This window comes from Neofelis nebulosa, chromosome 1 (genome assembly GCF_028018385.1).
Source record: "Neofelis nebulosa isolate mNeoNeb1 chromosome 1, mNeoNeb1.pri, whole genome shotgun sequence".
NCBI lineage: Eukaryota > Metazoa > Chordata > Mammalia > Carnivora > Felidae > Neofelis > Neofelis nebulosa.
The window spans coordinates 38,366,488-38,380,208 of record NC_080782.1 but is presented as its reverse complement, the minus strand read 5'-3'; the positions used below and the strand labels follow the sequence as shown (position 1 = coordinate 38,380,208).

The following is a 13,721-nucleotide window of genomic DNA, read 5'->3' as shown; positions in this document are numbered from 1 at the left end:
GTTTTTCCCCCCATCTAACCTCTACAGAGTCCACCAGAGGCTATGGCTGGAAAAAGGAATTTAATGGTCTCCAAACAAGGGCTTGGGAGATGAGTAACTTTGCAGACAGCAATATTCAGGTTGGACCTACTTATCTTTGCACTTATTATTTAGAATTCTCAAATATGATGGGGAGGAAAAAGGAAAACTGAAAAGGCAGGCAAATAGAAATGATGAGCGGGAAGGTAAAAGAGTCAAGTCTGATGCCAGAGATTAGAGAGAGATAAGAGAGAGAAAGAGAGAGAGAGACAGAGAGAGAGAGAGAGAGAGGGATCTTTTCAGGAGAAGATCTGTGTGAGATAAGACATAACTCCTGTTTTTCTCAACAGAAGACCACAAGCCATTATTACCGCCGGCCAAATTATTACCCCTCTGTGAAGAATTAGACACAACAATCAAAGTAATCAACGGGCATGTCTAATGCACTGTAACATTTTCAATGCAAAGTTTGTTTTCTCTCTGCCCCCACGTTAGAGCCTGTAATTAACCCGTTATGTAGAACGATGCCAAACAAAAGCCTAATTGAGGCTCGTTTCCCGACTTGCGGCAGGTTTGGAGAGGGTGAAAGCGACGTGAGAGCCCGGGAGCCGCGGGGCTCACCCGGCCTCCAGCCGGGCCTCCGAGCTGCTCCCGGTCAGGGGTCCGAAGGGGCACGCGCCACAAGACACACGATTAGGGTATGTTAGCTCTCGTATTTATTAAGAATTGTCAGATATTTAAAACGCCATGACACTCGCGCATACAAACGCATCCATTTTCTAAAGAGTCCAAGTATCATCCTGGGGTGGAGGAAGGAAGGGGGACAGGGTGGAGCCCCAAATCCCAGCTCGACCCCCGCAATCGAAGAAGCACCAAGAAGCCTGATTTCGGGCAGGGCCCTTTATCTATCCCTGGGTTCTGGCTCCCACACGGGAACCCCCGCTAAATGCCCGGGGAGCGTGGGAGCGCTCGTGCCCGTGGCTCCGAGCGCCGCGAGGGCCTGCACAGCACGCGCCGCGGCCCCAGCCCGCAGAAGGCGGTTCCCCGACGGAGCCTCGGCCGCGGTTCTCGGCACCGGCCAGACAGCCTTCCGAGGGTTGGGGAGTTGGGAGTTGGGGGGAGAAAGGGGAAGGAGGAGGGGAGGAGGAAACAAGTTGGGGGTGGGGAAGAGAGACCAGAAAAGACGTACGCTGACTGCTCTGGGAATTGCTGAGAAAACTCTCTCGGCCTGCTCTTCCTGCGCAAAGAAAGCAGCATTTCTCAATCGGCTGACAGCCGCCACCGGTAAATAATGGTCATACCTCACTGACCAGGCAGAAAGGCTCTCTTTTAGCAAGAGCTTATACTTGAAATATGGGTCATTTCAAGAATCCTAAGCAGGAGACTTTGGTATAAAGCACTTACTCCAAGAAAATAAAATAGAGACTCAGAATCAAAACGCATTTCAAGCAGGACCTTTTTCCTATTTGGGGTGGGGTGGGGTGGGGTGGGGTGGAGTGGGGTGGAGTGGGTCGGGCAAGAAAGGGGAGGAGAGGTGGGGGGTAGAACGGAGGACAGCATCTCATTTTCAAAAAAGCAGTTAGTAACATTATCACAGCTGAGAACTAAAGGCTTCCAACCAGTTTTGATTTAACTATTAAAATGCAAACTGGCAAGTTCGACCTTAACTATTTGCAATAAAACATCACACCTATTGTATGTCAGTCTACCCCGTTCACATGCAGTCCTTAATTGCAGACATTTTAATGGCTTACTTGTAAACATATAAAAGAGGGACCCTGGATCATTGCATTTATTTATTTATCTATGCCAAACGTTTATTAGTGAAATAGTCCTGAAGATATAATTCTACATATGGCGCTTTGATTTCACATAATATTTAAGAAAAAAGACAAAACACATAGAATTAGACATATAATTCAAAGACCACGGTATAACCTTTATCTTTTTTTTTTACTTCAGCAAACAAAAAATGTCAAATGACATGAAAAGTGGCAAGTCTTTCGACAATAAATAATAAATTACTTTATAATTTTTGCAATGCAAGAGCAAACAAAAAAAAAAGTTTCCTTTTTTTTTTTCCTCTTTATTTCCAGAGAGAGAGAAAACAGTCATTTTAACCAATAACTATACACATCTTTGGGGGAAAAGTTCTTGGACAGACACAAGTCAAACACAATCCCGAGACGCTTGTGGCAAAATAGAGGTAACCTTGTTGCAATGCTTTATAAGTTGGTTTTTAAATTTGAATTCAAAAACCTTTAAAGTCGCTTCTGACTTCTTGATAGAGGATGGATCTCAAAAAAGAAGAAGAAGAAGAAGAAGAAGAAGAAGAAGAAGAAGAAGAAGAAGAAGAAGAAGAAGAAGGGGGAGGGGCAAAAGTAAAAAAGAAACCAGCTACAGGACATGCTAAGAGACCCAGGATTTCAATTAACCCCTTGTTAAAGTCAACGAAAAACATCGCAAACCAACGCAGCTCCACCTTCCTGAAAGGACTTTCAGCCAAGGAGGCCAGTTTTCTCTTCCTGCTCACTTGCCGGAGCTCCTGTTTGGCAAGGCAATGACCAATATAGAAACAGCACCATTCAGAATAGGATGGACTAGAAAATCTCTATTTCTGCTTTTCTCTAGCTGTGCAGTGAAATGAAAATGCTTTTTTTGAGATCCTTGAATATAAATCCTCTACGTTTTAAAAACGTCTTTTTTTTTTTTTTTCAGTACTCCTAAGGTCATTGGATAGCGTATGTTGGGTTTGGGTTTTGTTTGTTGTTTAATTCTAGTAAAATCCCATGATTGTCTTCACAGTGTTGCTACCATATCACCTTGTCATTAAAACAGACTTCGTGCATTTCATGGAGCATTCATTTCTCGATTCAGTTTTCATTGACTGGGTCGTTAAATACTTTTGTTTCGGAGTTCAACATTATACTTTCCCACTTTCTCCAACAGGGAAAAAAATACATCTGAATGAATGTTCCTCATGCCTCAATAGGACTGGCTACCATGCTGTTAGGTGTATCTGGGAGCTGAGAGGACATCGACGCCACTTCACTGCCAGTGGAATTAGAGCCCGGTCCTCCTTCTGAAAAATTCACCTGCACAGAAGGTTGAGAAATGAATAAAGGAGGCTGCGACTGTATTCCTAAAAGGATTATAAGCTTGTCCTATGTGTCTATGCATGGACAAGTGTTTGTGTGTATAGATGGATACGTAGATAAAGATATCCACAGAGATCATTGAGTTTCAACAGGCTTAAAGAAAGCCCTCAAAGAAAAGAACTTGAGAAGAAAACCTCTCGCTTTCCCATCTTTCAAGAGATCTCTGTTTTAACTGAAACTGAATTCCCAACATTATGTTGCATTAAATTATTTAAGAACAAATGTGTTTCCCACTGTAAAATGGCATCGCAACTCTACCATGCATGCTCAAAATAAAATTATCCTGCTGGCTACATGTTGCCCTGGGAGCAGGCGACTTCGCAGTCTCTAGGCATCAAAGCCTCTCTTCTTGAGTTGGAAAATCCATAACACACGCTCAGATTGCTCAGATCGTGTGACAGGAGATTCAGAGGAGGCTCCACAGAACAATGATTAACTCCTCAGAGGGTTCACAGCGTGGGCTTTCTTCCTTGTTGCTGGTCCTGATGCCTTCTGGCCTTTCTTTCTCTTTCTCTCTCTCTCTTTAAATCAGGCTCTTCCTTCCAAGAGGAGCCCCATATATTATAACGTCATCGCATTATAAATATCTGCCTCCTTCTTTTAAACCGAAAGTATTGTGTTGCTGTTGGAAACCTCCTTCTCCACTCTGTCCCCAACCCTCCGCCCTCCTGTCTTGGCTTCCCTCCCACTGCTCTCATCTAACACTAAAGTTTTAGAAGGTACAAACACTTCGCTGCCCTGAACCCTCCTCTTACCTGCCTTCTATGACCCGGGTTTTACTTAAATAACACATAAGATTAACCTCACTTTAAAATAAGTTCTTTTTCCTAATTCCAGAGTCTACCTTCCTTTCTATCCTATTAAACTTTCCCATGGTGAGGTTAAGGGGCTTCTCCAATTTATCTAGCTTCTAGTCTGGCCCACTTACGAATGTAAAGCTGGGCCAAGTCCTTGTAACCACTGCCTCTGGTCTCTTACCTAACTGTTGCCACAGAGAAAGAAAATGCTCTCCAGGTAAATGCGAGGGTGAAAAGCTAACCTCAACTCAAGTTTTATTTTCAAAGAAAGGAACAAAGTTTTTAGAATAGATCTTGTTTTACAGAACAAGATTCTATAGGGCTGTTAACTCTTAAATAAAAAGAAAATTATGTGTATATATGCCATATCACAAAGTACACATATTTAATAATTATTTATCTTGCTCCTCAAGCCTTTTGTAGGCATAAGGTAAGTTAATTTTCCCTTCTCTGGATGTGTAAAACATATTAATGCTAAAACAGGTTTTCATGTGCTGTCTCTCTGATTGGTAGAACTCTTGCTTCTTTTGCTGTACATCCCCCAGAGTATGTGATTGTGTATAACGTCTGAACTCATACACTTAAAATGTTAAAGCAGTCCTACATTTTAGATTAAGATAGTCCTAGAAAGGAATAATAGCAACAAAGTATCAATCATACCCTTAAATAACTGAACTCTTTACTGATATATTTGAAAATTATACCCAGCCAAGTGCCTGCTGCCCATTGATAATAACGTTGTGTCTTACATCAGTTATTATTACAAACAGCTAGATTTAGCTCTTTAAATATGCCATTCTCTAGGAGCTGAGGAGAGAATAAATTTACTACTTGCTGATCAAAATGTCAAGGTGATCTCTAAAGTCCCTTCCAGCTCTAAAAGTCTGAGATGTATGATTGTGCAACCCTGCACGCCTTCCCACACATGTCTAGTTAGTCTGATACCTTGAAGTTACACCTCAAAGAAGGCCCGGCTGATAGGAAATTCAACCTATATGGTCAAGTTATGAACTCACAGAAAAGACTCACAAGAGGTTTGTTTTCCTTGAGTGCGTGCCTCCTCTCCACCAAGCCTCCTTCCTCTCTTCCCGACCCTGGGGCCAGGGAGGCACCCTCCCCACTGAATCCTTCCTCGTGTGACAGTTAAACCAGAATCTTATTTTTGTGGGGGATTCAGCCTCCTGACTCCAAGAGCTGAGACTTACCAGTTGCTGAAAAGCAGGCTGATCTATGTCACTCTGCAAGGCGAAGTCACTCAGTACTTTCCAAGGCGGCTGGTAACTTTGTACCTCCACTGGGTTTGCCTGTAAGCCACCATCGTGTCTCTCTGGACTGGCAGCCACCATGGGAGTTCCTGTCATCCCCTGGATATTCTGTGAATAGGCCCCCCCCAATCCCAACATGTTAATGACCAAACTCCCTCCCTCCATTGTCTGCACAGGCTAAGCAAATAAACCCTGGCATTATCTTATCTATATAGTAACTACTATTGACTCAGTTAATCTGCTGCATGTATGGATATTAGCCAGAGTCCAGTTTTGTTTTATTGTATTTTGTTTTTCTGCTTCTGTGGGCGGGACTAGTAGGTCTGCTTGGATCTTATTAAACTGAGTTCTATTCTGATTTTCTCCTCTCCTTTCCTTTTACATTCACAGTATATCCCAATTCCCCACATCTGCCTTCACAGGCCATAGCATCACAGAAGCAGAAAGCTGAGGCAAAAGAGGCCTCCCGGCAGCCTCCAGACATGGTGGTTTTCTGGGCAGTTTCAGTTAGTTAGATTTTCAGTTACATCTTCTACAGGCAGTTCTCTTCACAGCGCCAGCCTCCACCCCCAAGGGTTTAGGTCTGGCGGCTATTGTGCTATGACGCACTCACCAACCTGAAAAGTGCCCCAGACCAGGCTTGGCTGGCCTGCCAAGTTTAATGACAGCAGGGGTTTTATGGCATTTAAAAACAGGGCTGAAGCGGTAAAAAGAAAAAAAAAAGTTCTTTAGTTTAACTCAATCAGGAAGCCTGTGGAGTGGGTGCTGGCATGGGCCTGGGATGACAGTAGATAATAATATCTCTGGAAGCCTGGGCTAGACCTAGAGCAGAGGGTGTCCTGTTTTCACAGGTCACCTTGGGGGACCTCGCTGACCTGAGGGCGCTGGGGGCACACCCAGAGGGTTGCCTGGGTGACCTACCCATCAAACCTTTGAATTAGATAGGGAACCAAGGAATTGTCCCTCTCTCCAGTGCCTGGGGAAATGACAACCTGAAAGCTGGTAAAATGGAGCCAGGCCTTGCTGCCGCCTGCCCATGAAGGGGTGACCGCATCCTTCTGGTTCCAGCCTAGGGGTATGGTTGAAGGGCACCCCACTGGGCAGGTGGCCGGTGCTTTCCCCCCTGGGCACAGGTGGAGGTAAGGGGCTGCTGGCTCCTGCCCTGGAGCAGGATAGAACCCACATGCAGGCCAACCTGGGTAGCCGCCAAGCACCTCACACTCTTGCTCTGCTCCGACCATCCCCCCCGGCCCCCCCCCCCACAAGTCCCCTACCCGGCTCCAGGGCCACTCACAGTTTTGTCATTGGGCTGCTGCTGCTGGAGCTGCTTCATCATGATGCTTCGCTTCTTGTCCTTGCACCTCTTGTTTTGAAACCAGACCCGGATCACGCGGGGACTGAGGCCTGTCATCTCCACCAGTTGCTCCTTCATGAGCGCGTCTGGCCGGGGGTTGGCGGCATAGCAGGTCCGCAAGGTGTGCAGCTGCTTCTCGTTCAGCACAGTCCGAACGCGGGTGGTCTTCTCGGGCTGCTTGTGGACGTGGGGCCGCAGGGCCGGCTGCCGGGCAGAGATGGGCTCGGCTGCGAGGCAAGGGGCACTGAGGTGAGTGCGGGCCAGGCCGGGCTGCTCACCCTCCCGTGCCGTGCCGCAGGGACAATGGCTTGCTTTGCAGCCTCCACGGACAAAGCAGGGGAGGCAGAGGTAGGGACCAGGGAAGCAAAAGGGAGAATGAAATCTGACTTTCTAGTCTGAGAGGTCAATGCTGACTAGTTTAGGCCCAGAACACAGCCTCCACCCTTGCTCTGGTCAACATAGCCTCAGGAAAGGGGTGGCCGTCTCAGGGGTAGCATCTTTCAGCATTGTTTCTCTTTCCTCCTCGCCTTTCTTCATACCCAGACTGGGCCCAGGTTACTGGAGAACCCCCACATCTAGACTCTTGGGCAAAGGCCACAGAAGGTGCTAGGAAAGGAAATGCAGTATACCCCAGCATCAGCCAGAGACACTACACCAGCCAAGAGGTCTCTAATGCAAAGGCCAAAGAGAATTCTGCCAGAAAGCCTTGAACTTCAGTCCAGAGGGGGCAATCGTGTCAAGGGGCTAAAGAAATTCAGTATTTCGACCATAACTCCAGTCCTCGATCTTTCCTACTACTAAATCTACCTGGCCGTTCCTGAGATGGGCTGACTCCATGCAAAGGAAAACCGAAACTGCAGAGCTGCAGATAAATGACAGCTGGGAAGTGTTCTGTCTGTCTCCTGACTTCCTCCCAGGATTTCTGCCTCTCCTCTGTCTCCCCACAAGCACAGCACAGGTTGCACAGGACAGAAATCACCACTCTGGCTTTGCCCATGTGCAAGCTAGTCACATATCCCCCTAGAACAGAAGTCTTAGAGCCTCTGAAAAAGCAGAGTGGGAAGACCCGGGTTTCCTCAACATCAGTGTTTCGTGAGAATTGATACTTTAAAAATGCGCCAGGTAGATCTACTCATGAGGGGAAGCAAGGTTGGGAAACGTCATCTGCCTTCTTAGGGAAGGCCTCGTACTGGCCAACCTTGCTTTACTCCAACTCTCCTTCTTGGGGAAGGGCTCTCTGAAATGTATGGCACAAATCCTGCACCTTCCAGGACCCCTAGGGTCAGGTCAAAACCTACTGGGTCAATTTAGTGTTACAGCGACAAGCCAGAGGATGAAATCCTCACCAAATCACATAGAATGAGTGGTTTAAAGAGGCAGGCTCCTTTTAAAAGTCAATTACTCCGGGTTAGCTTGTTGACAGTTTTAAATCACAGCTCTGTGCAATGGCCTGCAGTTATTGGACTGTATCTTTTCACATCCATTCTTTCACAAAAGTACACACATTTTAAAAACGTTTTAGAGTGTGGGCCAGTTGCAAGGAAAAAGGATTTGAGGGGCTAAATGACTTACGGCTACCTGAGCTTCCTTCATTGGGTTAAAGGAAGAAGCTCCAGGGCCCAGAGCTCCACCCCTTTAATTAGGCAGCGGCAGGAAGAATACCTGGCGGAGAGCTGAAGCCCATTTTCAGTAAGCCGCGGTTTGGAGGCCAAGGTGAACTGGAAGTACTGTTTGGACGCGTGTGTACATGTAAGCGCAAGTGGTGTACATTTATGTGTACCCATATATACACACACAGTCGCGTAGGTGTGCTGGACGGGGCGGGGGGGTGGGTGCGGTGAGCCAGGGGACACAGTGAAAGCACTGAACCTTGCGCAAAAGAGCAAAGCGCTGTGCAAACTGCTCCCAGAACACTTCCTTAAACTGCCTGCCGCTGCGCAGGGACTGCCCTGTGGCTGCCAGGGTCGCTGAGGTCGGTAGCCGCCGCGCTGGCTGGGGGCGGCGCTGGCCTAGCCCAGAACCAGCCTCCCCTCGCCGGCCTCCCTCCGGGCAAGGAGTACCTGCCATTTGCAGCGGCCGCGCCGGGTGCAGAGGGCTGAGCGGATCACCGGCGCCCAGGCTGGCCCTCTCCACCACGTCGTGGTCTGCACGGCAGAAAAGCCCGTCCTCCCGAAGCGCGAACTCATCCCCAGGGATGAGCTGACGGCTGCAAGCCACGCAGCGGAAACACTCGATGTGGTACACCTTGGAGCGGGCGCGCATCACGAAGTCGTTCTTGCTGAAGCCGATGCTGCACTTGGCGCATTTGATCCCGTACAACCTGCGCGGGGGGCCGGCGGAGGCGAGGAGAGAAACACAGAGAGAGGGATCACTTCAAGCCGGCATGGCCCGGGCCCAAGACTGCAGATGACCCCAGCCACAACGCCCTGCGTCACGGAAGTCAGCATCCCCCGACTAGCTGAGAATGGGAGGATAGAAATGGTTTTCTCTCTTCTTCTCCCTTTCTTTTACCCCCCTTTCCTTTCCTATGAACCTCCATGTCTCTGTCCGTCCGTACCTACTAGCTCAGAACAGCCGCAAAATAAAAATGTTTGATGTGTTTGAAACCTGGGCCTCTGTTCCAGCCATCAGTCCCAGGGTAACCCTTATAGCTCTTGGCAGAAAAGAGTCCGGGTGACTCTAGTAGCCACTGGCCCTACACTTTCGCCTTCCTATCCCCCAATTTCTGCTGCTAGAAATGTCTCCAAAACTGCTACAAAAAGTCCTTCCAAGATAATAAGAGGTTAGGGGATGAGATTATCAACACACTCGGTCTGTAAATATGCACAAATGCACAAGCAGAGTAGCAAAATGAAACCTCTGAGGGTTTCCAGATCCCCTTCTGCACAATAACCACGTTGCAGTTTTTCCCTAAGGATTTTTCCTCCGGCAACAATGTTAACACAAAGTTTTCCTCTCCATTCTTTCTTTTATTATCTTTGAAATTTGCTCCTGCTCCCTCAATCTTTCTCAAGTTGTTGAAGCATCTACTTCTATTTCAGTTTGCTGGAGAACCATGGCCAGAGAGAAAAATGAAAAGACCCACTTCTAAGGTCTTCCTCGCTGATCTTACCCTACAAGGGACAATCCTTGTAGGTTCCACCTAGGGGGCACTGCCCTGGCCCCCTCTCCAGCTCAGTAAAAACGGAAGCGGGAACATTTCTACAAACAGAATGGACCAGAGGAAAAGATCCATACAAAGTGGGGGGAGGGCACCTCACTCCCCCCTCCAGGAGACAAACCTAAATAGTCCCCCTGTTCTGCTTTTAAAAGGACAGGAGTTCAAAGGGACACACACACACACACACACACACACACACACACACACACACACTCACATAACAGAGAGAGAGAGAGAGAGAGAGAGAGAGAGAGAGAGAGAGAGGAGGGAGAGGGGGAGAGAGAAGGGGTAAAGGTAAAAGCGATTGGCTCCTTTTATAAATGTGTATGCAGAATTAGATACAGGAAGGTCTGTATGCAGTTGAGCAAAACCCTATCTCCATAGGAGGAAAGATAGTCCTCTCGAGGTGCAAAGTGAGCTCTCCCTCTCCAGAATCTTAAGCTCACACACTAGTCAAGTAAACAATGAAAACGGCTCATTTGTCAGAGGTTAGAAGGTAGATTCAAAAGTTTTTCCTCCCTCCGCCTACTCTGTGAGATCTTCCATTTCATAGGATGAGGACTTTACCTTGCCTGTGACCAAACAATTTGGAAAATCCCTCCCCCTTCCTCTAGTTCCCCACATCCCCTATTTCCTCCCGCACTCTCCCTGCAAAATATTAATAACCCCCCAACTGCTCAGTTTTACCTATCAAGATTATACTATTTCATGATTTTGCAGTAAGAAAAAGCGTTGGACACTAAGTGGACAGGGAAAAATTGTGACTGCATACTTAAATCTTGACTAAACTTTAATATAAGTTCTCGGCTCCAGAAATTCTATAACTTACAAAAGCTAATTCCTTGTTAATAGATACTGGAGAGTTCTTTAAAAATATATACATAATACTTTGATATTATTTAACATAATAGTGAAGATGTTATCTCTTCCGTTTGTTATTAAAACAATAAAATTTTCTTTAGGAATTCTACTTGCTTCCTAAGGCAGAAAATGAAATTTCTGACATATATATACACAGGCTAGAGAAAATTTGAGATTTGTGAACATGAAGTTAAGGCACAAAATAAACTGAAAGAGAGAGAGAAAAAAAAGGAAAACTCAGAAAGTTCCCAATGTGGTTTTAGTCTTGTCAGTATGGGCAATTCGCTCATTTTATCAGTTACCAGATTTTAATGTGAGAAAGGAAGCTGTTCAATTATCTAAATATACCAATTGTTCGTAGACAGATGATGAGCAATTTGATCTGCTCTGTCTAATTCATCAGCTCAGATAAGATAAGAAAGAAAAGATAGTCAGATGTCACCAAAGGGTTAATATTTAAAAAGATTAAATATCCGGTCTTTTTGCAGGGAATATTTGGGTTGGTTTTGAAATTTTCCAAGAAGGGACTCTTGCCCTAAGAGTAAAAGGGGCAATATTTCTATCTGCACTTTCAAAGTGCACTTCTAAACATCCTTAGTTCAAACTTTTATTTTGCGTATTGCATTGACATTTCCACAGAATTTGTAAGTTACTAAAATACTGAACTATAAAAAATAAACGAATAGGGAAAAACACCGCATGATACAATAAAAACCAACCTTTTAAAAAAGAGAGTTTAGAAAACCGAAGTTATCCATCTTTAAATTTCTGTTTGTTTGTTTTGGAAGGGGGAGGGTAAAAGAAGAACACAATTTGACCATCACAAATTCCAAGAGCCATTAAACCAGCTTCACTACCGCAACTTATAAAAACCAATACTGAGTTGTGGGGTTCCCCCCCCCAAACAGTGAAAGAAACAGAATAGTGCAATTTATGTAACACATTTAAAGGGTAACTTTTCCACACTGGCTCCCACTAAGGCAAACTTCGCAAAAAGACAAAGCCACGTCCAATAATAAAAAAGGAGTAGAGAGAGACAGGGAAATCTCACAAAATTAAGGAAGCAATATAAATGGCGTACCTGATATAATCCCTTTTACAGTAGGTTTTCCCATCTCTAACAAAGCAGGTACAGCTCTCGTCCAAATACTGATTACACTCTGCACATTTCAAACATGCCGCATGCCATTCCAAATCCGGAGAAACCCTCAGAATATACTGATCGTGAATTTGATTGCCGCAACCAACACATAGGGAAATCAGACGTTTTTCTGAAATGAAAATAAATACATGATTGACTAACCGTTTACTTCCTACAGAGATAAACACACTTTTAGTGTCGTTCTCTTATAGGGCGTACTCTGGGAGTTCCCCCCCCCCCCCTTTCTTTCTTCTTCTTCTCTTTTTTTTTTTTTCTTTTCAAGAGTATTGCACTTTGGGATGGTAATTGAAGTGTGCCATCAAAACCTTGACTCATTTTAAAAAAGGAGGTGGAATATATGTAAAATGCAGATTTGAATAGTCTACATTTGTAAGCCTAGCACGCAATCAAACCCGTTCATTTTGTATTTCTTTTTCCTCCCTCCTCCCTCTCTGCCATAATCATCGGGAAAGATTATGGATAAGTCAAGTCAAAGAAAAGGTTTTGACTAGAAGCGTTAAGTGAACGCTTATATTTTTCATGAAGCACGCTCTTAAATAGCACATAGGACTGGATATTGTTAGCAAGAGCAGGCATCAATACAGTTGTCACTCGTTCTCTTTTGCAAGTCTAATGCTAATTCACATCTCCGGGTATTGTATGCACAGGCAGACCTTTGCAACAGAATAACCTTCTCGGGGAGCTCAAGACTCCCGAGGAGGAAACCACCGCTTAGCACCAGAAGGCTAGGGTTTTGGAGGGCATACAGGCGAATTCAGACACAAGGTACGATCAGTCTCCCGAAGATCAGAACCGACAGCAAGCATGCAGGCGTGGCGGCAACAAGGAAAAAAAAAAAACAAAAAAACAAAACACGCCACCTTTTCTCTCTCTCCAGGCAATGACTCCAACTCTGAAGAGCTCTTGGCACCCGTGCCTGAGAGAGACCCGCGCACAAGAACAGCACACCGAGCCCCACAAGGTAAAATAGCCTCTTACTTTTTGGTGGATCGCCCATGTCTCCCATATCTGTAAGAGGGAGTAATGTCCACAGTGAAATGGTGGTTGTACAGTTGGTGAACAGCCCTCAGAGAGGATGCTGGAGCTGTGGCTAAGTGGGAAATAGTGGCCCCTGGGGTTGCCAAGGCTGAGAGAGCCGCTGCCCGGCTGCGCCGCGCCCTCGCGGAGCTGGGAGTCCAGTTTAAGCCGGCGGAGTTGGCGGAGCAGAGGCGCTGCGGCGGCGGCGGACTCGACGCGGCTCGGGCACCTCTCTTCCTTATCTCTTACTCAAACTTCTCTGCTCCAACTCAGCTCCATCGCCATTGGTCTGACGCAGCGCGCGGGGACGTCAGGCGAGCGCCGCGCCCATTGGCTGCGGGGCGCGCGGCGCAGCTGTTCTGATTATCATATTTCAGCCTCGCAGCAGCCGTGCGCCACTGACCGCTCGGCGAGCCCGCGGGAGAGGATTAGGGCTCCCGAGGCAACTTGCTCCGGGCTCAGGCCGCTCTCTCCCCCGAAGCTCGGGCTGCCCGGCTGCTCTGGCTTCTGGCCTGCCTCTCCTTCTCCTGCTCCTTCTCCTGTCCCCCTCCCTCGCTCCTTCCCGGCCGTGCCGCCAGCGCCCTCGCCTCCTGTCGCGCTGCTCCTCCGCCCTGCGCTCCTGGGGTCCCCGCAATCCGGCTGGCCGTGCTGCGCGCGGGGCACTTTTCTGCCGCCGGTGGCGAGTGGCTGGTGGGTAGGTCTTCCTGATGACGAGGTCCTTCCAGAACTCTAGGAAAAGGGGCGTCTTGGAATAGGCCGTTTGGCTCGGTTTCGTCTGGCGCTGTGGCGCGCAGCTCCGGGCCCGGCCCGGCTTTGCTGCTGGGGAGGGTGAGTTCCCGGACCCGCTGCGCCTGGCGCGCTGAGAGCTGCCTAGTGGGAGAAGAACCGGGAATCGGATGACTAGACACACCGGAATTGTTTTCTACTGC

General features: G+C 47.1%; 1 protein-coding gene and 1 long non-coding RNA gene across 2 annotated transcripts; one reads left to right on the top strand and one right to left on the bottom strand.

The window, feature by feature from the left end:
- Nucleotides 1-1,190: 1,190 nt before the first annotated feature.
- On the top strand, nt 1,191-3,052 carry LOC131505626 (uncharacterized). The gene is made up of 3 exons (XR_009258492.1): nt 1,191-1,302; nt 2,115-2,224; nt 2,968-3,052. It is a non-coding gene; the product is annotated as an uncharacterized LOC131505626 (long non-coding RNA).
- Nucleotides 1,802-13,090, bottom strand: ISL1 (ISL LIM homeobox 1). Its single transcript, XM_058719400.1, has 6 exons — nt 12,754-13,090; nt 11,695-11,884; nt 8,653-8,912; nt 6,533-6,819; nt 5,179-5,346; nt 1,802-3,113 (listed from the first exon to the last, which is right to left on the bottom strand). Exons 1-6 carry the CDS (start codon nt 12,779-12,781, stop codon nt 2,997-2,999), a joined length of 1,050 nt encoding a protein of 349 aa, XP_058575383.1. The 5' UTR covers nt 12,782-13,090; the 3' UTR covers nt 1,802-2,996.
- Between the last annotated feature and the right edge of the window lie 631 nt (nt 13,091-13,721).

What these genes read in the sequence shown, in the direction of transcription:
- ISL1 (XM_058719400.1), bottom strand. Translation starts at nt 12,781, where the DNA reads ATGGGAGACATGGGCGATCCACCAAAAA. An exon ending in AGCAGCCCAATGACAAAACT is followed by an intron (nt 5,347 to 6,532) that starts GTGAGTGGCCCT and finishes GCCTATTCACAG; the next exon opens with AATATCCAGGGGATGACAGG. An exon ending in AGCCTGCTTTTCAGCAACTG is followed by an intron (nt 3,114 to 5,178) that starts GTAAGTCTCAGC and finishes CCTTCTGTGCAG; the next exon opens with GTGAATTTTTCAGAAGGAGG.